At 40.6% G+C, this 27,190-nt stretch overlaps 1 protein-coding gene across 5 annotated transcripts in view; it reads right to left on the bottom strand.

Moving 5' to 3' along the window:
* Window positions 1–27,190, bottom strand: part of FGF13 (fibroblast growth factor 13) — a 767,088-nt gene that overhangs the window by 717,888 nt on the left and 22,010 nt on the right. For 2 of the 5 annotated variants that reach the window (XM_066249774.1, XM_066249779.1), the window contains exons 1-2: window positions 22,792–22,990; window positions 21,495–21,704 (exon numbers count right to left, since the gene is read on the bottom strand). In XM_066249774.1, the coding sequence (XP_066105871.1) occupies window positions 21,495–21,543 (49 nt within the window). In that variant the 5' untranslated portion in view covers window positions 21,544–21,704; window positions 22,792–22,990. Of the gene's footprint in view, window positions 1–21,494; window positions 21,705–22,390; window positions 22,431–22,791; window positions 22,991–27,190 lie in introns of those variants that run through there. The other 3 variants (XM_066249776.1, XM_066249775.1, XM_066249778.1) reach the window with 3 other exon arrangements.

Genomic DNA, 27,190 nt, shown 5'->3' with positions numbered 1-27,190 from the left:
TTTAAAGTAACTCAAATCTGAATTAATATGAGCACTATGTTTCGCCTTCAAATGCACCTCAAGATGACCTCATTTCATTGATTCGTTGGTCAAGCATTGCTGGCATAAAAGACAAAAAGGAATTCGCTCATCGTGAACAGCGGGTATGAACCCAAATTTTAAATATTCCTCCGAATATTGATGAGTTTTTTTCTTGCTTGCACCATTCATTTTACTATGGGCTATAATAAAAATAAGATCAACTAAAAACTAATATTAAAATATGTGTTAAAATATATTCAATGTGACATAGAGTAAATGTATACTAAAAATTCATATTTATTTAAATGTATCTAACACATTGACTACACCACCACCGCAAATCAAAAGGTATCTATATTTTTTCCACTTGACAAAATTTTCTGGAAAGTTATGCTTCTAAAATTAAAATTGTCATGCATGCACTATTATAGCCCCAATAATATTTATAAAATATTATTGCTTTCTAGCCCTGATGCAAGAAGTACTTAATAAAGAGTTTAATACTGATAAAAATAAAATCAAATACTTACCAATTATATCTATGCAATATATATATATTTATTAAATCAATGAGCTTTTACAACTGTTTTGAATGACACTTATTTCAAATTAACACCAACTGAATGATGTGAAACACTACAGAAGTTGCAATGGGCCAATTAGGTGAGAATAACTGCGTTGTTTAGCGAGTTTTTAAAACGTTCGGGGTTCCCCGCGGCAGACGACACGCTCCGTGGTAAACCCAGGGCGAAGTTTACTTGACGATGCCAATCACCCAGTTGATATTTTCGTCTCATCAAATGAAATTATACTTAATAATTATTTACCGCAATTATTTAAGAATTGCATTTTTTGTTAAATTTGGCACCGATATCTAGCATCGCATTTAAATGGCCTGGGGCGAAAGAGTTAAAGTCGTGTGAGTCCATTTTCAAATTGCCCCCTTAACTATGGAATTGCCCCCCTGTGGGGTGTGGGCCCCACGTTGGGAAACACTGTTCTAGAGCAAAGCATATCTATCCACATATAAATTAAAACTTACATGTATAGTGCTACACCAAATGTTTTCACATACCATATCTTGTTTTATTCTTCAATAAGCTTTGGTAGGTAGTTGAAAATATTACTATCATTGTGTATAGATTCACAAAACTGAGACACATTGACACAAAAGGACTCACCAAAGGGCACTCAATTCCTGTCTTCTTCCCATACGTACATACAGTTCCCTCCTCCCAACCCCCATCCCACTCAAATCCTTATATAACAAATGAACACTTAAATGAAGACAAGAGGGGAAGTTCAATCTGCAGCCTCTTCCCAATTACATCAGTTCCTTGTTCTAGCACAGATCCACTTCAACACTATCTATTTGTACACAATCATCAGGCATATAGCACCAAAGTTCAAATATCAGATCTTGTTCAAGAAAGGTTGAAGCAACATTTATTCACTCTGGGATTGTGGTCTCCACACTGCAGGATCGGAGCTCTGTTCGTCCCGTACCAGTGGGTCTTCTTATCTATATACCTGCAATTGCCAACAGTTAGAGCACTGTTGAAAGAGAAATTATATATATAAACTAGTCCTGTCTTTAATCCATAACAGATATTTAAAGAGAAGCTCTCCTCACCATGACTGTGACTCACTAATTGATGAAGAAGTTCAATATTGCTTTCACATGCACCTTTCCTGTCCTGAGGAAAGACTGATCCACCTACTTGTTAACTGCCTCCTAGTTTCAGACAATACATAAGAAATTTTTAGATTGCATATTAAGGTGTATACATAGTACAGACCAATTTAGTACATGCAATATTATGTGGCTGCAATAGAAAAAATAGTTTGTATACTTCTAAGAATCAAATAATTCTCTATCTCTATCTCTCCCTCTTTCTCTCAAAAACAAAAACAAAACAACAACCAAAAAAAAACCCACCATGCATCAGATCACAGGACCCCCACCATGCAAACCCCCAAAAGCTTTCCAATGTATTGAAAATGAAATTCAAACTCCTCACTCTTATAGACAAAGCCCTCAATGTCTTAGTGTGCTGCCCCCTGCCTACCTCTCCAGGTGCATCTCATGCCTCTTCGAGCCATGAGTATTTACATTTATATTTGCAATCCCTCTCCCTCACTCTCCCTTTCTCCCCTCCGTCACTCCATTTATTTATTTATTTATTTATTTATTTATTTATTTATTTATTTGTTTATTTGTCTTAAGATGTGCTGTTCCCTGTGTTTAACATTCTCCTTCCCTTTCTTTTTGCCAGGCCAGCCCTTACCTCACTTTTCTGATCCCAGTGAAACAGCTCTCCTCAGGAACCCTTCTTGATGCTTCAAAAGCTGAGCTATCCCTCCCCTCTGGGCTTGCACAGCAGGACTCTCCTATTACAGTGTCGCTCACACTTTGCTTTACCCAACTGAGTATTTCTATGCCTATCTTCTCCTCTAAGACTGTGAGAGCCCCATGAGGTCAGGCACCATCCACAGTTTGTTCACTTTTGTATAACTAGTACTGAAAATCAAGCCTGACACACAATGCTTGTTCAATGAATGAATGCATGATATGAATGGAACTATACTAAAATTTCTATGTGGCAATGTGGGGACAATATTTGTGAAAGCACATTTACTTTTATGCAATGTTGAAGTCAAAACTAAGAGCTAACATGAGTGATGTAACTTGGAGTTGGGAAAAAAAATTGTGTCCTACCTGATATTATCTGTTAAATATCAATGGTCTTTTTGACTTAATAAAAATTCATGACCTATTAATACTAGGCATAGCACTAACATGCACTTGTGTACCAATAAAGATGATTAGACTGCTTTCTGTACTGGTTATGTCTGACTGCTAAACAATTCACATTCTAAATAGCTAAGAAGTTACCTCTTACTCCTGTTACCAATTTTAAAAAATCATACTACCCATATATGGAGTTCTCATCATGGAGCACACAACTGACAAACTTTCAAGGCCTCTGATTTTAGAAGCAAAAAATAAACAACACTGACAACAACAACAGAAAACAAAAAGGCTTCTATTTAAAATCTAATGAGTTCTATTCATTTAAAAAGATAGTATCCCATGGTTCTGTTCACAGTCAGCATACAAACATGTACATAAGTTAACCGTTGAGCCTGATCTAACACTGTGTAGTTTGTCTCTTCATATATTTCCTCCAATCAAGGAACCTGCTTATTAATGCATGAAGAAATGTTATTTTAGATATTCCTTCTTAAAAATTGGAACAAATGAGAACATTCACTGAAATGTGAGTGACATAATCCAACATCTGCAAGAATTGTCCATGAACATTGGTGACTCACTCCTCTAGGAATTTTGAACTTCCTTCAGTTCTCTAAATAAGCCATGTTCTCACTTATCTCCCATTTTCCAGGACACTCCTCTCCCTTCTCATCAATTGGTAACCTCTTGCTCATCCTTTATGTATCAGGTTAATGTTCGCATTATTATTACCACCCTACTAGGTCAGTTCCTTTTCCTATGAGTTTCCTTAACATTCTATCCTCTAGGTTAGAGTACTGATTCCTTATCTATTTAACTTACTGTAAACTCCCTGGGAGCAAGTCTAGGGACTCTTCTTCACCAGTGCTTTCTCACTGTCTGACACTGAGTCTACCATATGGTTAGTGCTCTTTTTAAACAAAAAAAAATTTATTTATTTATTTTAGAGCAAGGGAAGGGAAAGATGGAGGAAGAGAGGGGAAGAGAGAGAGAGATACATGAATTTGTTGTTTAACTTATTTATACATTAATTGGTTGATTATTTTGTTTTCTTTTATCATTGTTTGACTCTTGTATGTGCCTTGACTAGGGATCAAACCTTCAATCTGTATCTGGATAATGCTCTAAGCAAGTGCTAGTGCCTTTTGAATGAATACTGTCTAGATTCTCAGGCATGTGTTGCCTATGACCTGAAAATAAATGTATCTTCATGTTCTCTGCTCACCAATGAGAAACAAAATATATTATACATTACTAGGGCCTTTATTAAAAAGCAGAGTCAACTTTGGGAGATTTCTACTTATGGAAATATAAAGATGTTATGGAGATTTCAGAAGATGTCAGGGGAGCATGAAAAAGAAGGCTTAAGAGCTAACATGTAAGGCCGACAATCTGTGCCCTGATACAGATCTCACTGACAGCACTAGCTGTACAATCAAAAGCCACACACGATATGTGTGCAAACCACCTTCAGAGGTGGCTGGGAGGGGAGAATGCACAGTGGGGATGATCAGAGATACTTACAAAAATTAAAACTCAAGCTGAGGCTTGGATATTTCCTCTATTTGATGCCAAGAATTCAGCAAATGTTTCTTCCACTCCCCACAAAGGATTGAGAACAAAAACTTAATTGCCACATATTTAAACCTAATTTGTGCTCCTGAATGTAAGCCATGTCTCACAGATAAAAGAAACAGAGGAAAACAAATAAAAATGTTCTGAGAGTAAATGGGAAGTTAAATTTTTCCAAATGACAGATTGAGCAAAATTTCTATTCAAACAAGCATTTATTGCATTTGCTTTATGGGTTCTGTCTTAGGTACTGGGAATCCAGAGATGAATGACAGGTTCAAGAAGTTTACAGTATAATGAGGGAGACATACAAAGCAAAAAGGAAATGGAAATAAATTGCAAAGGGTACAGGAAGGCACAAGCCATTCCAAATGCAGAGATAAAGAATCTTAAAAGCTATCCCAGAGGAACCAAATTATTTTTACAAAATACATCATTGTATAAAAAACACCACAAACAATAAATGGATCTAAGAGGACCAAGAAAAGCCTATTCACTTTTCTCACAGTTATCAAACTTGCAAGTCATTGGATTAACTCATTACTTCAGGTCCTTGATGACTTGGGCTTTTCTTTCACTTTATTCACCATGTTATTTTGATTACCTAGGACTAAAGACTGAGGAAACAAACTGATTACTCAAGACAACTTATGCCATCAATTAAAAAAAATCAATACTCATGTTTATAGCAGCGTTATTCAAAACAGCCTAAAGGTTGAAGCAACCCAAATATCTGTCAACAAATGAATGAATAAAATAAATGTGGTGTGTGTGTGTGTGTGTGTGTGTGTGTGTGTGTGTGTGTGTGTAATGGTTAATATCATGTGTCGATTTGGCTGGGCTAAGGAATGCCCAGATAACATTTTTATGGATGTGCCTATAAGGTATTTTTGGAACAGATTAGGATTTGAGACAGTAGGATGAATGAAAATCATTCTCACTAATATGAGCAGGCATCATCCACTCCACTGAGGGCCCCAATAGAACAAAAAGGTGGGAGAAGAACAATTTATTTTTCTTTTCTTCAGCTACAATATCAGTCTTCTCCTGCCCTCAGATATTTAGCTCCAGGTTAAGGACCTTTGGACTTTGGAGCTTATATGAGCCCTCCTTCTCAGACCTTTGACTTCCACCTGAGAATTATACCATCAGCTATTCTGGTTCTCAGACATTCATACTTGAACCTAATTATATATCAGCATTCTGGTCCTCCTGCTTGCAGACAACAGATCATGGGATTTCTCTCTACCTCAATAATCATGTAAGCCAATTCTTATAATAAATCTCCTCTTATGTATCTGTTATCTATCTCTGTCTATCGATCTCTATTATCTATCTATCTATCTATCTATCTATCTATTTATCTATATATCTATAGCTATCTATATAGATATAAGTAGGTACAGTCTGTTTCACTAGAGAACCTTAATACAACATGCAAGAAAATATCATTCAGCCTTTAAAAGGAAGGAAATTCTGGTACATGCTACAACATGGATGAACCTTGAGCATACTAGATTAAGTGAAATAAGCCAGTCAAAAAATATAAATGCTGTATGGTTTCATTTATATGAGGTATCTAAAGTAATCAAATTCAAAGAAACAGAAAGTAGAATGGGTTGCCAGTGACTGCATGGAGAGAATAGGGACTTGTTTAATGGATAAACAGTTTCAGTTTTGCAAGATGAAAAAGTCCAGGAGACTGGAATCATACACTTAAAAATGGTTAAGATGGTAAATTTTATGTTATGTATTTTACCGTATAACATATATAGAAATATATCTATATATGTTAATTTTTTAAATTGTTTTGACAGAGACAGAGAGTCAGAAAGGGATAGATAGGGACAGACAGACAGGAAGGGAGATGAGAAGTATCAATTCTTCCTTGCAGCACCTAAGTTGTTCACTGATTGCTTTCTCATATGTGCCTCGACCTGGGGGTGAGGGTGATGATACAGCAGAGCAAGTGACCCTTTGGTCAAGCCAGAGACCTTGGGCTCAAGCCAGCAACCCTGTGCTCAAGCTGGTGAGCCCATGCTCAAGCCGGATGAGCCCGTGCTCAAGCACGCAATCTCAGGATTTTAAACCTGGGTCCTCTGCATCCTAGTTTTATGCTCTATCCACTGCACCACCACCTAATCAGGTAAAATAAGACAATTTTTAAAGAATCACATTATAATGACACATGGTACATTATATAATGATACATGATACATAACATAATACATTGTTATGAACCTTTACCACCCCCTCCTCTCCCTCTCTCTCTCTCTCTGTCTCTCTCTCTTCCCTGCCTGTACCCATGGCTTGATTGGTTCAAGCGCATCAGCTCCAGATGTTGGCCCCATGGAGCCTCCACCTCAGGTAGCTCATTGGTAAGCATGGCTCCAGATGGGCAGAGCACGGGACCCAGATGGGGGTTGGCCAGTGGATAAAGTTGGGACAAATGCAGGAGTCTGTCACTGTATTTCCCCTCCTCTAACTTGGAAAAAGAAGGAAAAGGAAAAGGAAAAGAAATAGCAAGTGGAGACAATATTTTATATTAGGATTTTGGACTAGGTGGTGTCTGAAGGGCTTTCTGGTTCATAACAATTTATTGCTTACTAGATAAAGAAGAAAAAAAATCAAAGAAACATCCTAAATATTTACATCAATCCTTGATTCTTCTATCAGTAAAGTAGATGTGGCCACTTGTCTGAGACTATCAGTGTGGTGACATGGAAATGCACTGGGCTAGGCCCCTGCCAATAAATTGCTCTAATACTGAGCAATAAACTGCCTCTCTGTAAGCTTGATTCCCTCTTCTGTGCAATTGGAAAGTTGGTACAATGGTTATTATGATCTCTTTCAGCCTCTGATTAACATCTGATTAGGAACCTGCGAAGCATGGTAGTAATGGTTACAGAACAATGTGTATATGTAATGTGACAGAACTGTACACTTAAAATCATTAAACTCTTAAACGCTATGTTATATATTTTGCCACAATAAAAATAAAGATAAATTTAATATTTTTAAAAAGAATCTTGGAAGCACAAACAGCCACTGAAAAATACCTTATAATTAGAATTTGCAGAAAACCCACATACTCCCACAAGAAGCCTTGTAGGTTTGGCTTTTATTTCTTTATTTTTAATCAAGTAATTCTTGATTCCCAAAAACCTATTAAAAGAAAAACTTGTAATAAAACAATAAGTCCTTCAATACTGTAGCTATCTTCTACCATTCACTAGTTGAGCCTGATTTGTATGTCTAAGGCTTTCATAAACTGAGTCTCACCTGTATACAACATGGTCACGATGCAATCTGGCTAAAATTGCACTCTTAGAAGGGCAACTCTCTCATTTTCTCCTGCAGTAGAAACTAAGGAACTCAACTTCTAACTCAAAGGCAGGGGAACAAGTTTATTACCTTCTATCGAGTTTTTCAAGTTCTAAGAAGATGCCTCTGCACTAAAAATCAATACAAGACGTTTCAAGGTATTCAGTTTTGTCACTTGTCAGGAAACAATGGACTCAGAAAAAGTAGATGAACTGTCTTACTTCCCTTTCCTCCTGTTCTGTGCATGCTGCCCTTTAAAGATATGCTTTTTGTTCCATCAATTCAAAGGTTGCTTTTATGTCCAGTGGAATGGAGAGAGAAAGTCAGTTGTGTTTTCAGTGGTGAAATCTGTCAAACTCTCAAAGCTCTTGAGATACAAATCAGGTCATTCTATGCAGCCTGAACCCCAATAGCACAGGGGAAATAAAAACCATTTATAACTCAAAGTAACTAGCAGTAATAGATCAATGCACTCGATTGGTCAAGAACCAGTTATAGGAAGATTGCTTGGTGCCTGGAGTATGAGAAGAGGTAGGGGTGTACCTAGGCTTGGTCCAAACCTTAAACTCCTATTCTCCCCAATAGATACAGGTAGGAAAGTGGTGTTCAAGAAGAATTCCCTTGTCCACCAGGTCTGAACCAGCAAAAGGATATCGTAGACATTCCACTCTCACTACCTCATCTCACCACATCAAAACCCATTGAGCCTATCTGGATAGATAGGTTGGTTAGAGCGTTGTCCCAAAATGCAGAGTTTGCCAGTTCAATTCCTGGTCAGGCCACATACAGGAATAGATCAATGTTCCTCTCTCTTTTTCTCTTTCTCTCTTTCTCTCTCTCTCTCTTTCTCGCCTTCTCCCTCTCTCACTAAAACAAATAAATGAAAAATTTTAAATGTCTTAAAAATTAAGATCCATTGAGGTTCAAACCACCAGAAGGTTCAAAATATTTGTGCATTGACCTTTGCCATCTAACAGCTGTGCTGAAATTGCCAGCCTTGGATGGCATCCTCAAGGCTGCCTCCAAACGCTGCCTTCCTTGGAAGGGCCCAGGCTTTGAATTCTCTTCCTTCCCCATTTTCTCCTAAAGAGAAGGCAGCAAGAAGAAGAATAAAAGACTGGCAAGAAGAGAGAAAAAAAGGAGCAAAAGAGAGAGAGAGAGAGAGAGAGAGAGAGACTTCCAAACATAATATTTATATGTGGAAGATGAGCTGGGCTGGGGGCACTGGAGATGAGTTACTTCAACCTATCAGAAAATTTAAGACCCAAAGCACACAGTTCATTGATAATAATGCTGGACATAGACCTCAGGGCTTCACTTCATATTTTTGGAGATATTGAACAATTTATAATTTGTTGAAAGCTATAGACACCATTCACCAGAAAAACATACATTTACACATAATTTTTATAGGCTCTTTGATGTCTGTAGGGCAGTTCCTTAACTTACTGGATAATAAGACTCACCCAGGCACTTGTTTATAATTCAGGTTAGCAAACTATCCTCCTAATTTTCTGATTCAGCATGTAAGGGGGATGACCTCCCCCTTTTTGATTTTTAAACAAAACCTACAGATAGTACTTAACTTCAGGCAAACTTGAGAAATATTGCTCAGGAGCAGTAAGTTCCTAAACTGACTGAGCTTTAGAATCACTTGAGGAGATTAATTAAAAATATGGGTCCATAAGCCTCACAGCGATATCTACATAATCAAATTCTCATGGTGGGGTATGTATGTGCTAGGAGATGCTGCAGATGCCCAAGCAGGTTCAGGAACTCAGATCTTGTGTTCCCTGGGCCAAAGGTAAGTAATAACCCATGTAAAGTTCATCTAGGCTGCCTCCTTGGTAGTTTGGCTTGGGTAGAGCCCCAATGGCCATGATAGATACCAGGTCACTCACTGCTTGACAATCAACCTACATACAGTGCTTTGTGCTCTGAAAGCCTGGTTCCCCTAAATAACTTGCAAAATAGTGATGATTATATATTCTGCACATTCTTGTACCCTCAGTGTATGGCACAGTAGCTGGCACATAAATATTTATTGAGTAAATTAATAGATGAATTAATACATGAAATCATATAACAAAATCCATTAAATTAGTGTATGACTGTCAGACAGAAATGTGAATCTACTCATTTGTTTCTATGGTCAATAAGCTCTCTAAAGAGAATGTTCTAACATGAATAATCTATATAAAAATCACTACAATTTTAATATTATCAATATCACCACTGATTGAATTGTAAATATTTTCTTTTTGTTTAGAGAGAGAAAGATGGAAAGCTTCAACTCGTAGTTGCAGCACTTTAGTTGTTCATTGACTACTTCTCATATGTACCTTGACCTAGGGGCTCCAGCCAAGCCAGTGAACCCTTGCTAAAGCCAGCGACCTTAGGCTTCAAACTAGCAAACTTTGGGCTCAAGACAATTACCTTGGGCTTCAAGAGAGTGACCTTTGGGCTCAAGTCAGTGACTATGGGATCATGTCCATGATCCCAAGCTCAAACCAGCAACCCCTGTACTAAAGTTGATGAGCCCACGCTCAAGCCAGTAGTAACCTTGGGGTTTTGAAATTGGGACTTTACTGTCCCAGGTCAATACTCTATCCACTGCATCACCACTGGTCAAGCTGTTTTCTTTTTTTTCTCAATGTTTATTTCATTGATCTTAGAGAGAGAAAGGGAAAAAACAGGAAAATAACAGAAATATCTATTCCTATATGTTCCCTAACTGGGAATTGAAACGGCAACCTCTGCACTTTGGGACAATGCTCTAACTATCCATCCAGGGCAAAGTATGCTTTCCATACATTAGTTCATTCTATTTTTTAAAAAAGCCTGTGAGATAGATATAACAATCTCCATTGTGGACAGGCTTAGAAAGATTATTTGCCAAAAATCACACAGCAAATAAGTAGAGGAACTTAGATATGAACCCAAGTGTTTAAAACCCATGCTTTTAATGATGTAGCCACTTCTACATGAAGTGGCCCATTATAAAATAAAAATTATACTCCAAATTAAATTAATGATATTAAATCCAGACAGAATGTTGCTGCCATGATAGAAGATTTTGGTATGGTGTGAAGTTTACTTTTTATTATATCATTAATAGCATTACACACATCCACTGAAGAGAAAATAGAAGACAAAAATAAAAACTATCCATCTTCTATAAGCTCACTACCCATAGATTTCTTTTGGTGTCCATTCTTTCAGGATTTATTCTAAACATATTTGTATATGTGTATTTATGTAGATATAGTCTACATACATTTATTTTTCTGTTTACAGATTTATGCATGAATATAGGTATCTGTATATGTACATTTGTAAAATACAAATGTTTTTGGAGCTCAGTGAGAAGGCTCTAAAGACAGTATAGAAAAACTTATTATACCCATAAAAACAAAATCACTTCTGTCCTTTGTCACCTCCAAGTCCACCCCTATTGCACACAATGAAAATAATGCTACTGAAGATTATTTAATGACATGTAAAAACATTCCAACTCATTGTTAAGAGAATAGGGCAGATTGTAGTATGTACGATACAATCCCACACATACACTTAAAGATAATTAACCTTATATGAGTGTATTATAAAATTCAGAAAGAGAGAGAAAAAAAGATTGGAAGGAAAATCTCAGAAAGTTAATCTAGGAATGGAACTCTTCAATGATATTTCTTTCTCTATGCTTTTATAATTTTCCCAATTGTCCCCAGTAAACATGCAATATTTTGAAATCTGAAAAAAATCAATACAGTGGAACATTAGCAATAAAAAAAAATCACACATTTTCAAAATAGCCCTGAGCGGGTCTGCTCAGAATGCACGTTTTTGCACCACTAACACCAAATTAGCATTGACCAGAAGACAGAACACAAAGCTCTTGTGTTGGCTAAACCAACAGATTGGAACCTGACTTCCTTGTCTGCCGGGCGGGAGGCGGAGGAAGGGCGAGGGAGATGTCAAGTGTTTGCAGAGCAAGGAGAACAGGATGGCGAGGTGGGGGCGGGGGCGCTTCCTCCAGCTGCCACCATTTTAGCGCCACCATCTAGACCTGAGTGCGGATCCTTTCTTTCCCTGAAGCTGACAGCACCACCTGCTCTGGCTGCAGCTCACTTTGCAGCGTCCCCACGCGAGTGGGTTGGGCCATGGGCATCCGGAGCAAGTGGTTAAAGCCATTTGCTGCCCGCCGCCGCCACCACCGCCACCACGTGAAAGGGAGCTTTGTCATGCCCAGAGCCCAGCGGCTCTTCGTCAAGTTTCACCTTTGGTGACACAACTTTTCCATGTTTCTTTTTTAGGCAGTCGCCACATCACGAGGCTAATGAGTACACTGAGGTTTGTAATAAACCTGCCTGCCAGAGCCACAGCGAATGAGGGACGCTGGTTAACCAGACGGTTAGCGCTACCTACGGTCCGGTCCACATCAGGAAACAAACGCTCCCTTAAGTGAGAGCAGTGAGGAATGCCTGTCTCTGTTTTCAGGGAGGAATGGCTCACATTGTTCCCAGAATTCTGAAAATCACTCACAAATCCAAGAGCTCTTGGTAATCTTCATGTTAAGTAACCCCCCTAAAGGGAGAGGCAAGTATACACATAAAGAATCAGAAGCAAAATAAATAAGCAGATAAAATCACAATATTTTCAAAGTTATGGTTGAAAGAAGATTCTGAAAATATCTACAGGCATATTCCAAGACTTCATATAGTCTGCCTTCTTTAGTTTTTTTACTACTATTTTTAACAGCAAGATAAATATTTAAGAAGTCAGTCTGTTTACTAGTCCCCAGTTCAAGAAGAGTAGAAATTGAGGGATTCTTGAGAGCTGGGTTTCACATTTGTTATTAAACTTACCTATCACCATGCAATAGAACCATCACAGTTAATTATAGCTGTTAAACATAGTTTCTGCAGCACAGAAAAACTACGTGATTCCCATCTTTGAGAGCTATAATTAATATGCTCATTCAAAGCATGCATCTCTGTTAACAAGATATATTTTGGGAAATATTATCTAACCAAAGGCAGCATAAATATTTTAAAATATAAAGCTAGCATTTTTTTTCTCATTTCAAATGAGTTACATAATAAGTAGTGAAAAGATGCTTTCCTGGAAGGGGGAAGGTTCTTCTGTTAAAGTTAATACAGTTACCAAGGGAGAAAATCCAGAAATGAGAACCCTCAAATGATGCCAGCATACCCTAAGAAACCACATTTGGTTAAAGAAAACCACTGATATCCGTTGACAAGAACAGGAGAAAGGCAGACAGGGAGGGAAAACAGGGTGGGTTGAGAGAGAAAGACAGAGAAGGGAAATGAAACATGATTCTGATGAGAGACAGACTCAAACTATATGCCATGTAATGGGAAAAAAAATAAACAATAAGGAGTCTTACAGAGCAGTGAATTAAGATAAAGTGTAATCTTGAGAACAGGTGAATCAAGTTTCAGACACAGTTCTAAAAAAAAGTACTATTATTTTCAGGCTGACAGATGCTTAAATCTTAAAAGTCACAGTAATGGCCAAGTGAGGGGCAACATACATTGGAAAGTAGAAAGTCAATGACCAAGGCCAAAGAGGAAGGAAAAAGTACCTCTAAGTAGGAGACTGGGTTTCTTTCATTTCTGTACACCCAAGCACAGCACTGTGTCTGGTATGCAAAAGTCACCCAAAAAATATTAAGAAATTTGTTCAGCAGCACCAAAACCACAGCCCTGAAACAATCATGCTTGTAAAGGTACACTCTTCCTAATCATTTCCACATTGGCAAATGGGGAGTAATTTTGTCTTTGTGCAAATCTAGATTAGAAAGAACCAACTGTATTACAGAGGAAGGCAGTATAACAAACTGCATTAGAATTGGATTTGAAGTCAATGAAACCTGGCTTACACCCACACTCCACCATCTTGCTGGGCAAGTGACCTGTCGCTGGCCTCAATCTCTGACACTCAGTTTTTGCATCTGACAAATGAGAACAGTAACAGTATGTACATATATGTCTGTCTTCCAGAGATTGTTATGAAAATTTCATGAGATATTTCATGTGAAATACCTAGTATATAATCTGTACTCATAAAAACTAGTATTTTTAGGACCCAAACAAAATTACTTCCCCATCAATTTATCTGGTTGTCAGAAAGTCAACCATTGATATTAATTCTTTGGAGTTATCCACCTAGTCCACCTATGGCAATCCTGAGTTAAAATGTCAATATCCCTAAGCATATCAAACTAAGCCACAGTGAGTCACTCACAGAGCCTTTCTCAATCATACAGCTTTCTGACAAGACATCAAACTGGAAATGAACACAGCATAGGATCAAGAGAGTTTTGATATTAACATATATTGTATGATATATGCATTTCACAATTATTTACTGATTATTGCAATGCCAAGCACTGTCTTAATAATTTGCAACCCACCAACTATATGACCTTATACAAACTAGATAATCTTTCTAATCTTCGATTTCCTCAATTCTAAATTCCCTAAATATTAATCACTACTTTGTTTGATATTGTGAGGATTAAATGAAATATATGTAAAGAAAATAATACAGTGGTAGCTTGAGATATAAATTTAATTCGTTCTGTAACTGAGCTCATAAGTCAGTCAACTCATATATCAAACTGCTGATACTGGCCCCGTGCGCCAACACACCAACTAGCGGCAGCTTCCCAAATGACAACTCATATTCTGGAATTTTCCTCGGAACTCGAACAAAAATACAGACTGAGTCGCAGCTCGTATCTTAAAAATCGTATGTTGGTCTGTTCATATCTCAAGGTACCACTGTATATGCCTAGTAAATAGTGAGCGCTCAAAAATGTAGAAGCTGCTATAATAATAACTATAATAACTATTTTCATTATTTTTATTGTTATTAAATGAATAAAACAGTCCTGCTTAAAGGAATTCCCTACCTGAAGATAATTCAACAAATACTCCTTATGGGAGTATAAGACCCTGTTCAGTGCCCTAATGTGGGGCAGGTGAGGGTCTTCCAAAAAACCAGAAGACAAGGCAAGGAGAAAACGTGTCAACCAGGAAAGGAAGTATGCTGAAAGGAGAGGTGGCTAGGTTGCAGAAACAAAGATTGCATACTGCATGATTCTATTTAAATTCAGTAACAGGCAAAACTAATACATGACAGAAATCAAAAGAGTAGTTGCCTCTAAAAGGGGAACGACATGAAATGAACATGAGAGAACTTTATGGGGTGATGAAACTTGATTTTGGTGCTGATTATATGGATGTAAACATTTGTCTAAATTGAGATACATACTTAAGATTTGGGCATGTTACTACTAGGTAAAATCTGCAATTCCAAAAAAAGAAAATATGTCCATATAATTTTTTTAATTAACTCTATTCTAATTTGGCCTCTGACCAGGCCTGCCTTTCAGCGAAAGAGTTTTTTTTTTTCTTCCCAACTCTACGGACAATATCCAGAAAAAAAGGAAAGCTATGTACACCTGAAAATTCCTTTGGGCCAAACCTGAGGTATCTGAAGAAAGCTGTCAGCAAGCAGGACAAGCAAATGACACAGCTTAGCCCAGCTCTATAGCACTAAAACATACACCAGCAGAAAGCATAGTTAAAAAGAATAAGTAAAGTCATCTATTATCCTTTGCCCTTTGTATGTGGGGAAGGTCATCAGCCAGTGACATACTACTATTTGCATTTGTAAATCAATGCCAAAAGTCACTTCAAAGGGCAGAGGCAAGATAGGGTATGAGGATTGCTCTACAGTAATCTTAACATACAGTAATTACACTCTACACTTTATCTTTCTCAAAACCCAGATCCTTATTAAAACAGTCCTTCACATTTCCATTGTGCCTCAAGAATGAAATACTTCTCTCTTTCCTAATATAACACCCATGTTTTCAGGTTTAATGCCCTGAAGAACAAATACCACTTTAGAGAAAAACAAATGGCCATCCAATTCAGGCAGAAATCAGACCTGCTGGCTGGAATGGGGGTTATAATGGTTACTAACTGTACACTGTTTCACTTTTTTTGGGAAATTAGCGCATTTACCCCGAAATCCACACCCCTAAGAAATGTTTTATCAAGATATGGCATTCATCAAAGTGATAAAATGCCACATTTAAAAATGTCAGAAATTTGATTCAAGTGAGTTTGTAGAATTGATGTATCACAAATAGATAAGTTAAATTTTGAATTAGTAGAACTAAAATGAATTACATTACACAGGACAATGAGCCTGAAATCCAGTCCTCAGCCTGTACTGAGAAATCCTGGTGCTGATATGTCTTCTGAATAGGGAAACAAATGAGTTATAGCAGACAATGATTTATGCAGAGGTTTGTGTTCTCTACTAATTGCTAAAATCATATTATGTGTCTAAACTTCACACTTCAAAAATTATGTTAAATTCAGCGAGATAACAGACATGTAAGATCTCTTCTACCAATTGTACTTTAATTCATGTATTTTTTTCTCCTTGAGATGTTTAATCTTGGTAATTATTTTTTATTCCAATCAAATTTCTCAAATTCAAAAATATAAACCATAATGAAGCAAACACTAAAAATCCTTTCTATTGGATATATTTGAAGAGCTGCAACACATTCTGGCTGTTCTGTGTTGATTGTAATTCCCAGAATGAGGAGTTGATTTGAACATAAAACAACAATAATTGGAAAGAGACCTGGAATGTTAAGTTTCATCTCCCTACTCAGATCCTCACATATCAGCCATTCAGCTTACCACTCAAGTCCTGATTTCAATTCTCTCTCCAGTTCTAATCTTGTTCTCAAGGCCATCATACATTACCCTACCATAAGCATAATCCTTAACCCCTTATGTCACCCCACAGCTCACTTTCCAATTCTCATCCAGGCTCCAACCTCACCTATATTTCCAGTTCAAGGATGCACCCTCACCCTTTTTAATGATTTGAAATGTACTAGAGACTTAGAAGAAGCAGTACTAAGTAAAAAAGAGGATACAGTAATCCTAACCCTTGTCAGAAATTGCTCTACCTTCTAACTTCAACCTCTGTCAATAAAGAAGCTGCACACCACTAGAAATAATACTAAAGAGTATATGGGGGCACTGTGCACTACCCTTATGTACCTATCCTCAAGAACACACTGACATGTCTGATTACAGATCTCCCTGACCCCTCACCAAGACTGCAATAATCATCTTCAGCCCAGGGGAATATATAGAGCTTATAACATTCAATCAAAACACTGGTCCATAATGACTCACTTACAAGGTGAAAAATAAGTACCTACATGAGTAATAAGTAGATTATGAGTGCAAAGTTAATAAAACTTTAACCAATGTTATGATTTCTTGTGGTTAAAATACTTCTAAGCACCTGCTTCACCTGGCCCAAGCCTGAGAATGAAACCCGCTGGATTCTATTACAGTAACCCACCAAAACCAAGATGATCTTTTGGAATGACATTCAATGTTCAAGAAGTGACATTCCAGCTGCATGACCACAATGCCTTGTCTTTCTTAGGTATGGTTAGAGATGTCATTAGAAAAGGCCAGGAAGTGAGAAGAAAATGAGCTGTGCCCATAAATGCATGTGACAACAACTATGCATGTGGTTGGTTTCTTGGACTATGCCTGGAATTGTCCTGCACTGCTCAGCAGCCAACAAGCATAAGTTCAGCATGATGGTGGTTCCAGCAGTCCCACCTTGAGAACTCACCGTCCATGTGGCCTTGAAACTTGCCTAGGTGTGACAGCTCTCTGGCTAAGCACAATGGAAAGGGTTATATAAAAAAAAACACATTCAAGTCCAAACAGGTAGCTACATACAAACTAAGATTGTTTTGAAATCAAGCATTGTCTAACAATTTTACTCAATCTATAAATGATTTGGTTTGATCTGTAGCAGGCTTCACATTCTCCAAATGTCACAGAAACACAGTTGCAGTAAACCAAACACAGCCTTAACTGAGTGCTTTTCCAACAAAGAACTGCTGAAAAGATCTTTTATGACAAGTTAAAGGAGACTGATTTAATGCTAAGCGAATATCTGCTTGAACAAACAAATATTATGGTTTGTTCTTCCCTAAAATGGAAATAGGTCTTCTTATTCAGGAGCTGAGTGCCCTGAACTACATGCAGATCTGCCGATATTAAAGTTTACGCTAAGCCTAACTAAATACTCAAAAGATGATTTGCTGCAGAAGGTGCCATTATAACAGTACAAAAGAGAATCCCGGCACCAAAGACAATAGTCTATCTTGGTGGGCTACATAATTGAAAAGGTTATCCAAAAGACCATTGTCCATCACTGGCCTTAACCTCGGTTGGTTGAAGAAAACATCATTTAAAAAGACAATCGGCAACTGATATGCTCTAAAAGCCATATTTTATTAAGTAGCACTACATAATTTACTAATTACCTACTGGCTGTGTTTAAAAACTCTAGAAATGTTGCACTCTACAATAATTCTCTATGAAGTTATGATAAGCTGTTGGCAGGAACACCAAATGATGGAGTATGAGTCTGAATTTAAGTGAGCAGCAGGCTCTGGAAAACAGAAAATGAAGTCCTAGCGGTAGGCTCAGTGGTAGAGCGTGGCCTGGCATGTGGATGTGTTGGGTTAGATTTCTGGTCAGGGCACATACACACTTCCTTCTCCATCCTTCCCCCTCTTGCTTCTTTCTCCCTCTCTCTTTTTTTTCTCTCTCTCTCTTCTCCTCTTCTTCCTCCTCCTTCTCCTGCAGCCATGGGTCCATTGGAGTGAGTTGGCCCCAGGGGCTCAAGATGGCTCCATGGCCTCTGCCTCAGGCGCTAAGAAAAGCTTGGTTGCTGAGCAACTGAGCAATGGCCCAGATGGACAGAGTATTGCCCCATAGTGGGCTTTCTCTGGTGTATCTGGTTCAGGGCATTTTGGAGTCTGTCTTTCGGCCTCTCCTCTTCTCAATGAATAAAAATAAATAAATATGAAATTCATTCAATATATTATTAAATTATTTGATTTGATTCAATCATGTCACATCATTGTTCAAAATCAAATATATGGGTATTCAAATATCTGTTAAATGGTCAATCTTACATCTTATTGTCATGTGCAGAGTGTGTAAGGAGGCCCTGGCAGGTTTGCTCAGTGGTAGAGCATCGGCCTGGCATGTGGAAGTCCCAGGTTTGATTTCTGGCCAGGGCACACAGGAGAAACACCCACCTGCTTCTCCACCCTTCCTCCTCTCCTTTCTCTCTGTCTCTCTCTTCTCTTCCCATAGCCAAGTCTCCATTGGAGCAAAGTTGGCCTGGGCACTGAGGATGGCTCCATGGCCTCCACCTCAGGCACTAGAATGGCTCTGGTTGCAAAGGACCAATGGCCCAGATGGGCAGAGCATCGCCCCCTAGTGGGCAGGCTGGGTGGATCCGGGTCGGGCACATGAGGAAGTCTGTCTCTCTGCCTGCCTGGTTCTTACTTCAGAAAAATACAAAAAAGAAAATAATGTAATGAGCTACATATAAGAAATTTATAAATAACCAAAGTTCTAAATGAATATGGTCAATAAACTTCACTGATTAAAAATATCAGACAGTTACATAAAACTTTTAACATACTTGAAAGGAAAAAATACTAACAACTATTAGGCATTCATTATTTTGAAAATGATCTAAAATCAACAACAAACCGTAAGGCAGAAATGGTTCCTATCTCCTCCGGAAAGTAAATTCCTTCTTAAAAGTTGCCTTATAAAATTACGTTAATATATTCTAATTACAAACCATAATTGCAAATGTTAATTACACAATTCCTACAGAGAGGTAATTATTTTCAAATATGGTGAGTCAACATAAGAACATATTATAACATATGCCTAGTAAAATTTTCATTATTGAGCTACAGAAACTTACTCTAATGTTTCCAGATTTAATCAGTTCTGGACAATTACAAATTATAGCCCTAAAACAGAAGTTCATTTTCTGTGAATGAATTTTGTTTCAGTATCCTCCCAAAGGTAGACTGAAATAAAGCTTAGGTAACCACCTGATGGAAATCGGAACCATAGTTCCAGAAGCAAACTTAAAATACTCCCAGATTTAGTAGGAGAATCACTTGCCTACATCAATTTGGTGCAAAAATCATCAATTGCATTTACCTTTCCAGGCCATCAAGGGAAAAACAAAATATTTTAAAAACTGAAGTCATGTTCTGTTATCATATGAATTGCCTGATTAAGACACACAACAATTAGGAAAGCTCAGGAAATGTGTAGCACTTCTACTTTACAAGTGACTGCTTCAATTACCCCCAAGCCTAAAACAGGAAGCAGATATGAAGAGGCATAAGGGGTTGAACTTCTAGCCTTGAGCCAGACTGGAAGCAACACTGATCCTTAGGACCCAGATTTAAATCTCCTACTAACTTCCCGAGCCTTTACTTAACGCTTTGCTCAGCTGAAAGAGAACCGGCTCCCTTTAGAAACAATAAAGGCCCTAAGCTGAAGACTTAGACAACTTTCCGCGGGGGTGGGCTGGGGCTGCTGTAGAATCTCCCGGGAAAGAAAGCTCTGAAAGATGGGGAGAGGGGAGAAGGAGGAGATGAGAAAAAAGAACAGGGAAAGGAATGGGAGGGAAGAGGGCCCCAGGGCTGAGAGGAATTGGGCCCCACTAAGGATAGCTGCCCCCCGCTGCAGCTCCACTTTTGTAGCGCAGACTCAGCGTGGGTCCCTGTCCACTCTAGCGTCTGCTCTGTGGCCATTCTGGACACTTGCACGTAAGGCACTTGCCGTTTCCCCCACTGCTCTACCATATACCCTCTCTGTGCCTCCCTGTTGCACTCGGATGTCCAAGAATGCTCCCTCCCGTTTACTGCCAGAGCTAAGCCGGATTCTCAGCAAGGCAACAGCTAGGACCGGCCAACGGGGACCGGGGCGGGGCGCCCATTTCTTCTCCTAAGTTCTCCGCAGGCTGAGCCCTGCTCTGCTGTGCCTCCCCAGCCCTCCGATATGAGGCCCCTGGTCGAGACGCGCACTCTTTGGGAATGGCGACTGGGCGCCCCGGGCCAGGTGGTTGAACCTCAGAGAACTGAGGGAGGGACTTTCCCGTCCGCGGAGGCTCGCTGCCGCTGGGCACTAGTGGCAAGGGGACAACAGCCTTTGTTCTCTCGGGTCTTGGCAAGGCTGCGCTACCGAGGCGCAGCGTGGGTGGCGCAGGGGCACCGGCAATGCTCACTTTTGCACGCGGCATGTGGAAGGTTGAAAGCTCCAGTTTTCTGGAGAGAGGGTTAGAGAGTTAGAGGGTGTGAGAAGGAAAGGAGCGTGGGGGGAGGGTCTTTCGCATCTTAGCCAGTCTCTTTGTTTGCAATGGGGGCGGGGAGAAGGTGTTGAAGGTGGTTATTAGGTTGGGTTTATTACGGTGGGGCAGATTCCTTAGTATGTCACCATGTTGCACCCGCGCAGCACACATATGTACACTCGGGCACACGCACACACATGCACTCGAACAGACAGGACGCCGGCGGGTAGCAGGCAGCGCTGTCCCCGGCGCTCCAGACTGCAGCAGCTTCGGCTACCCGCAGCGCCACGACCGTGCGTCCAGAAGGGGAGTGGAAAACGTTGGAGGCGTTCGCGGGCGACAGTTCCACAAGGAAGGAGGGAAAGTGAGTGATGCAAACCCAACCCCACCACACACAGAGGCCCTGCCCCCCTTCCTTTCTCGCCAGGATTCGCAAAGGTCAGGGGCAGCTTACTCCCTGGGAGCAAGGCCGGGAACCATGGAGGGTGGAGCGCACACGAAGAGGGCAAGAGAAACCAAGGGAAAGGAAGCAGGCGAACTCGGAGAGCGGGCTTACCCTTAGAAGCATCTTTCTCCTCTTTGGGCTTGGTCACCTTTCCACTCATAGATCCCAGCTTGCTAGACAAGATTCGCCCAGGAGACAGAAGTCCTCGCCGAGCGGCTGGACTTGGGAAAGTGCTTAGGGCCGCAAGTCGCAACCGCGAGCTCCCCTTGGTGTGACTCCGGGCGGGATGCGCTTTTCCCCCACCGTTGCCGCCGCCGCTGCCTGTGGGGGAGTGGAGAGAAAAAGAAACGGGTGAAGGAGGAGCCGCTGCAGCCGCCGCTGCAGCAGCCGCCGCCGCCGTCGCGAGACTCAGCGGCCCGGGTCGGGAAGAGCCGCTGGCCTGGCTAAAGAGAAGTGGAGAGACAAAGCGGCGCGGCGCTCACTTCGCGCCCCTAGCCCGCTGCTCCAGCCGCTCGCCCGCTTGGCCTCCCAGAGACGCACTAGCAATCCCGAAGCCGACTAAAGGGTTGCCAGCACTGCCCGGTGCCTTCGCCGGCCTCCCGTCTCTGCGCGGGCCGCTCTCCCAGCGGGCGCGGGCCATGCGTGGAGTTACCTGGGTGGGCTGCCCCGCGCGCCGGCGGGCTGCTTTCCCCATCTCCTAAGCCGCTGCGGGCCGCCAACTCAATCAAAATAAAATTCCAATGAAGGTTAAAAAAAAATCAAAACAAAGACGAAAATATTCACTTAAAAATAAGGAGCCTCTCTGAAAGGGAAATGTTTGAACATGTGATGAGCAACGTGTGAGACTGTTACACCGCATAACCGCGCAGATCCTCTATCGCGGAGAATGTAGAGGAGAGGGAGGGTAGCATCTTCCTTTCTGTTTAACCAATCCTTATTTCTATTATTTTTCCAAAAGGGGAGCCCGAGTTGCTCGCGATAGAGGAGCGAGAACCGATGGTCCTTACCTGTTCTCTATCTCTCCCTACACCCAGACCCCCTTAGGAGCTCGCCTGCTCCCTCGCTCGCTCTCTCCTTCCAAAGAACTCTCAAGTACCAGAGCCTACTCTACACGGCGACGCCTTCTATATCCACTGCAAGGTGTGGGCACGCGGTGGGCGGGGGCCGGAGAGAGCTGGGCTGCACGCCACGGACCGGCGGCTGTAGTAAAGGGAGAGCTCGGCAGAGACACGCCGACGTCAGCCTCTGGTTGTCAAACCCCCAGCGAACCCAGCCAGACCGGACAATCCTGTCAGCCAGACGTTCCCCGGCTCCTCCGGGGCATGCAGGGCCCACGGGCACTGCCGGAGAGCACTCTGTTGGCCACCAAGATCGGAGCTCCGCATCCCTTGCTCCCTACCCCTCTTACCTACTCGGTTTCCAGCTTCTGCGGTACCCGCAACGCTGTCCGTGCCTGCGCGGGTCGCCACCTACACTTTGAGAACTCTGCTGTTTGCCACCGACTACAGCGAGTGGTGGAATCTCAATGCGGGAACCGGCGATTCTTTGCCTCCAACTGCCAGCTGCCCAAATTGAGATAACCAGGCTCTCTGTGAGAAGGGATCTGAGTGTCACTAGGTCACCAACTGAAACTGACAGCAGCGGCTGCCACCTACCACACCCACAAGTAGGCCCCTCCTCCTAGGTTGACAAACTGGGATTAAAGGTGCCCACCCCCCAGGATGGCCAACCCTAGAAAGACAGAGCCAGGCGGGACTGGGGCCAGTGCTGAGCTAAGTACATGTCTCCTTGGGCATTCTGGTGACAAAACAAAAGTAAGGTCCTAAAATATTTGAACTAGAAAGAAAACTGCTCAGAAATTGTACAGGAGGGTGCGGGTTGAGGAGAAAGAGCCAAGGAAATAGAAGATGGGACAAGGTAGCCCTGTGGTGTCCTGGGAAACCCTTTTCACGATGGCCTTTTCCCAGTGCACTGATATCCAGAAGCCATGCTCTGCTGAGGGACTGAGGTGGCTGCTAGCAGGACTCACACCATCCATTACTCAGATCATAGGCTCTAGACAGGCAATGGAAACTTGGCATCCCCTCCCATGCACAATATCTGTTTCCCAATGTCCACTCTACCCCACCTGCTCTTTTATCAAGTTTTGTTAATGACATTAAGCCAGGCGAAGAAATTATATAGATGGATTAATGCTACTGAATTCCAGGCAGTAACCCAATTACAGGAGCCTGCTGTGGCTTTCAAGATTAGGAAAGTGGGCTGCTCCTTACAGCCAGCCCTGACCTAAAGGTTGGCAGCCCTCTAAATTCAATTTGCAGCCTCCTTCCTAGGTCTGGGAGGAACTCTAAGCTTGTTTTTCTTGTGGATAATATCTAATAATCTGGAAATTGATGACATAATGTGATTATCCAATCTAAGTTTAGACCACTAATTAGTATCAGTACTCTGGAGAAAAAGGAATTTCTCTTTAAATGACTGGAATTCAAAGGAAGTGGACATTTGGACAGCTTTGGAGGGAAGGTAGAGGGGAAGAAAATAAAGTCCTTAGATAGTTCATATCCAATAACAGTCAGTTACCATGGACTTAAAAGCATGCTAAATACTTAACATTGTTATCTTATTTTATATCCACAACAGGCATAGGAAGTGTTGAGACTTTGTTATTTCCATTTTACAAATGACAAATTTGAGGCTCTACAAAGTCATTCAACTTGTCAGGAGGTCACATAGTAAGTGGTGGAGCTTAGATAAGAACTAGGAGAGATGGGATAGAAACCAAATGGGTCTCTTTTTTGACAGTGCTCTTCTGTTAAATCACATGGTCTTTCAACACTCTTATAAGCCACTTAAAAGGAGGGGGAAAACACATTTTTACTGAACCTATTTGCCAATCTTAAACTCTTTGGTCTTTTCAAACTTCCTTAACTCAGCACATTCAAACTCTCTTTTCTTCTCCCTCTTGTGTACACATAATATTTGCTTTATCCATATTCCCCTACTTAAGCAATAAGATCCTGTTTGGGGAGCAATGTCATTCTTCATCTTGGGACATCTTAAGCATCATGCTTATGTCAATCCTGTCTCAGCTTTCCTGCCACATTAAAATTTCCAGGAAAGTTCTCTGCAAAAATCATAACTGCCTGATCAAGCAGTGGTGCAGTGGGTAGAGCATCGGACTAGGATGCAGAGGACCCAGGTTCGAGACCCCAAGGTCGCTAGCTTGAGCACAGGCTCATCTGGTTTGAGCAAGGCTCACCAGCTTGGACCCAAGTTCGCTGGCTTGAGCAAGAGGTTACTCAGTCTGTTGTAGCCCCCCAGTCAAGGCACATATGAGAAAGCAATCAATGAACAACTAAGGTGTTGCAACAAAGAATTGATGTTTCTCATCTCTCTCCCTTCCTGTCTGTCTGCCCCTGTCTGTCCCTCTCTCTGTCTCTCTGTCTCTGTGTATCTGAAAAAAAAAATCAGAACTATCCTCCACCATAACACCATAACAAGCACTATCACTAGTAGCACCTCCAACAAGTGTAACTTGTAGCTTAAATCCAGATATCAACTGGTTCCTTTAAGGAAACTAATAGTAAACATGACTAAAGCTAGGACTGTTAATACAATATGATTGAGGTAAGCTGCAGAGATGTTTACTTGTGAGTATAGTGGAGGCTGTCTGTCCATGAATACAACAAAGATGAGATAACATGTAGATTACTTTATTATGTACAGAATAAATAATCAGAAGACAAAGAAAATAGACACTTCGTGTAAGAACAATATAGTTTGTGTGTCCATATGGGGGCAAATCAACCATATCATAAGGGCATTCATAGCATAGACCAAGGACTATGAATATTCAAATGCCAGGAAAAGCAATCTCATCTAAATGAAGTTTCTGAAGACCATGCTAAGAAGACCACTGGCATCCTCTTTTGTGAAAGGTAATGGGGCTTTCTTCTCTTCAAAACCCTATGAGATACTTCATATGAAAAGAGTGTTGGTATTGGCTTAGAAAAAAAAACATGTTTCAGAGTCTAGCCCCCAAGCTGCATGGTAAATTGGGATGGTTAGCTAGAAAATCTGACATCTGTGTGAAGGCACTTAAAGGGTGGTCTTTTTCCCACCACCAAATAGAATCAGTCTTCAAGCACCAATAAAACCCTGCCTTAGTATATAGCACCTTCTCTTTCTCACCCAGATACTTCTGTTCCATTCCACTGGAGTGAAAGGGCCTTCACTCTTCAGTCTAGCAATTTGTACAACTTGATCACTTTTCTTGCCTTATTACTATGGCAAAATGGTCCCATTGACCTTGTGTTTGCCTCTCTATTAGGGGAGAACTCCAAGCATCTGATAAAACTTGGGAAACAGGAGTTATCCTGTGCAGTTTAGTAACCTAGTCATGAAATTAAGTCAATATTCTACCATAAAATTTCAAATGGTCATACTTCTAAAGAGGGCTGGTTGTTTTCTGGAGTAAGGGACAAAAGCTTGAGTCTTCAGTACAAAAGTCAAAAACACCTGAAAAATTTCATCTTCTTAACCCTATATCTATTCTATACCAGTCCCCAAAATGCCTCCAGATACCAGTCTCTGGATCCCATGTTTGCTCATCCTCTAGCAGGTCTGATCAGTGTTTCTGTGCAACATGTCACAAGGTTTCAATGTCTGCACTGGAGATTACAGTTGGGATGAGTGGGGACAGAGAGGAAAGATACAATTTGGGCTTCTTCTTGGCAAGTTTATACTAGCTGAGTATGGAGCCATTATCATCAGGCACAATGAAATTAGATGTATAATGACAAGACTGCTTCTCAAAGGACCAAATATGTTTTTCATTTTGGGAAACACACATACAAAGCAGAAAACTGGTACAAAAAGAAGCAACCTGGCATAGCCTACACTTCCAACCAGGATACTTGAGATCAAGAATGGCCCACTGGGCCAAGATCTGGAAGTTGGAAGTCACTTTCATTTTAAGCTCACATCTCAGCAATGTGAACCTTGAGACCCAAATGCTAGAGCTCTGCAATGATTCATTTCTTATTCAAACCCTAAAAGGTTAATTTACATCATGATTTAAGATTATTTTCTATCAGAATTTCAGGTGAGATGTTGGGTTTCTGTGTCATAAGAGTTGAGTAAAATAATATTCAAATATTTTGATTATGGTATTTTTAAAACATGGCCATTGAGAGGTGGGCACTATGACCTTTCCCCTTGACTTTGGATAGACTCATAACTATTATACAGTATGGTGGAAGTGATGTTCTATTAGTTTTAAGCTACATTTGAAAAGGCCATGCAGCTTCTACCTGGCTGTCTTGGGATGTTTGTTTGGGGAAATCCAGCACCCATGCATAAAGTGTGCGTACCCTGATACTACCATGCTGAAGAGTTGACATCGAGATACTCCAGCTGACAGTGGTAGCTGAGCTCACAAATGACAGCCAGTGTTGACTTCCAACTAAGCAAGAGTCCAATCTTGGGTGTCCATTTCAGTCAAGTCACCAATGAATGTGGCCCCAGTTTACATCTGACTATAACCTTGTAAATATCTCCCTTGATGGAGAACTGTTTATTGGACTCCTTCCCAAATTTACAAGCCATAAAATTACTAGAAAACTTAAATGGATGATTTTAGCTACTACATTTTAGGGTTAATAAACTATGCAGGGATAATAAATGAAATAGTAACCATCAACTTCTCCTAATCCTGTATGCATATGCCACTCTACCCTCTAGAGGTTATGTCCCCATGAATTCAGGTTGCACTTGTGACTTGTTTTTACCATGGAATGTGCCTAAAG

The sequence above is a fragment of the Saccopteryx bilineata genome, chromosome X (genome assembly GCF_036850765.1).
Source record: "Saccopteryx bilineata isolate mSacBil1 chromosome X, mSacBil1_pri_phased_curated, whole genome shotgun sequence".
Taxonomy (NCBI): domain Eukaryota; kingdom Metazoa; phylum Chordata; class Mammalia; order Chiroptera; family Emballonuridae; genus Saccopteryx; species Saccopteryx bilineata.
This window is presented reverse-complemented; position numbering and strand designations above follow the sequence as displayed.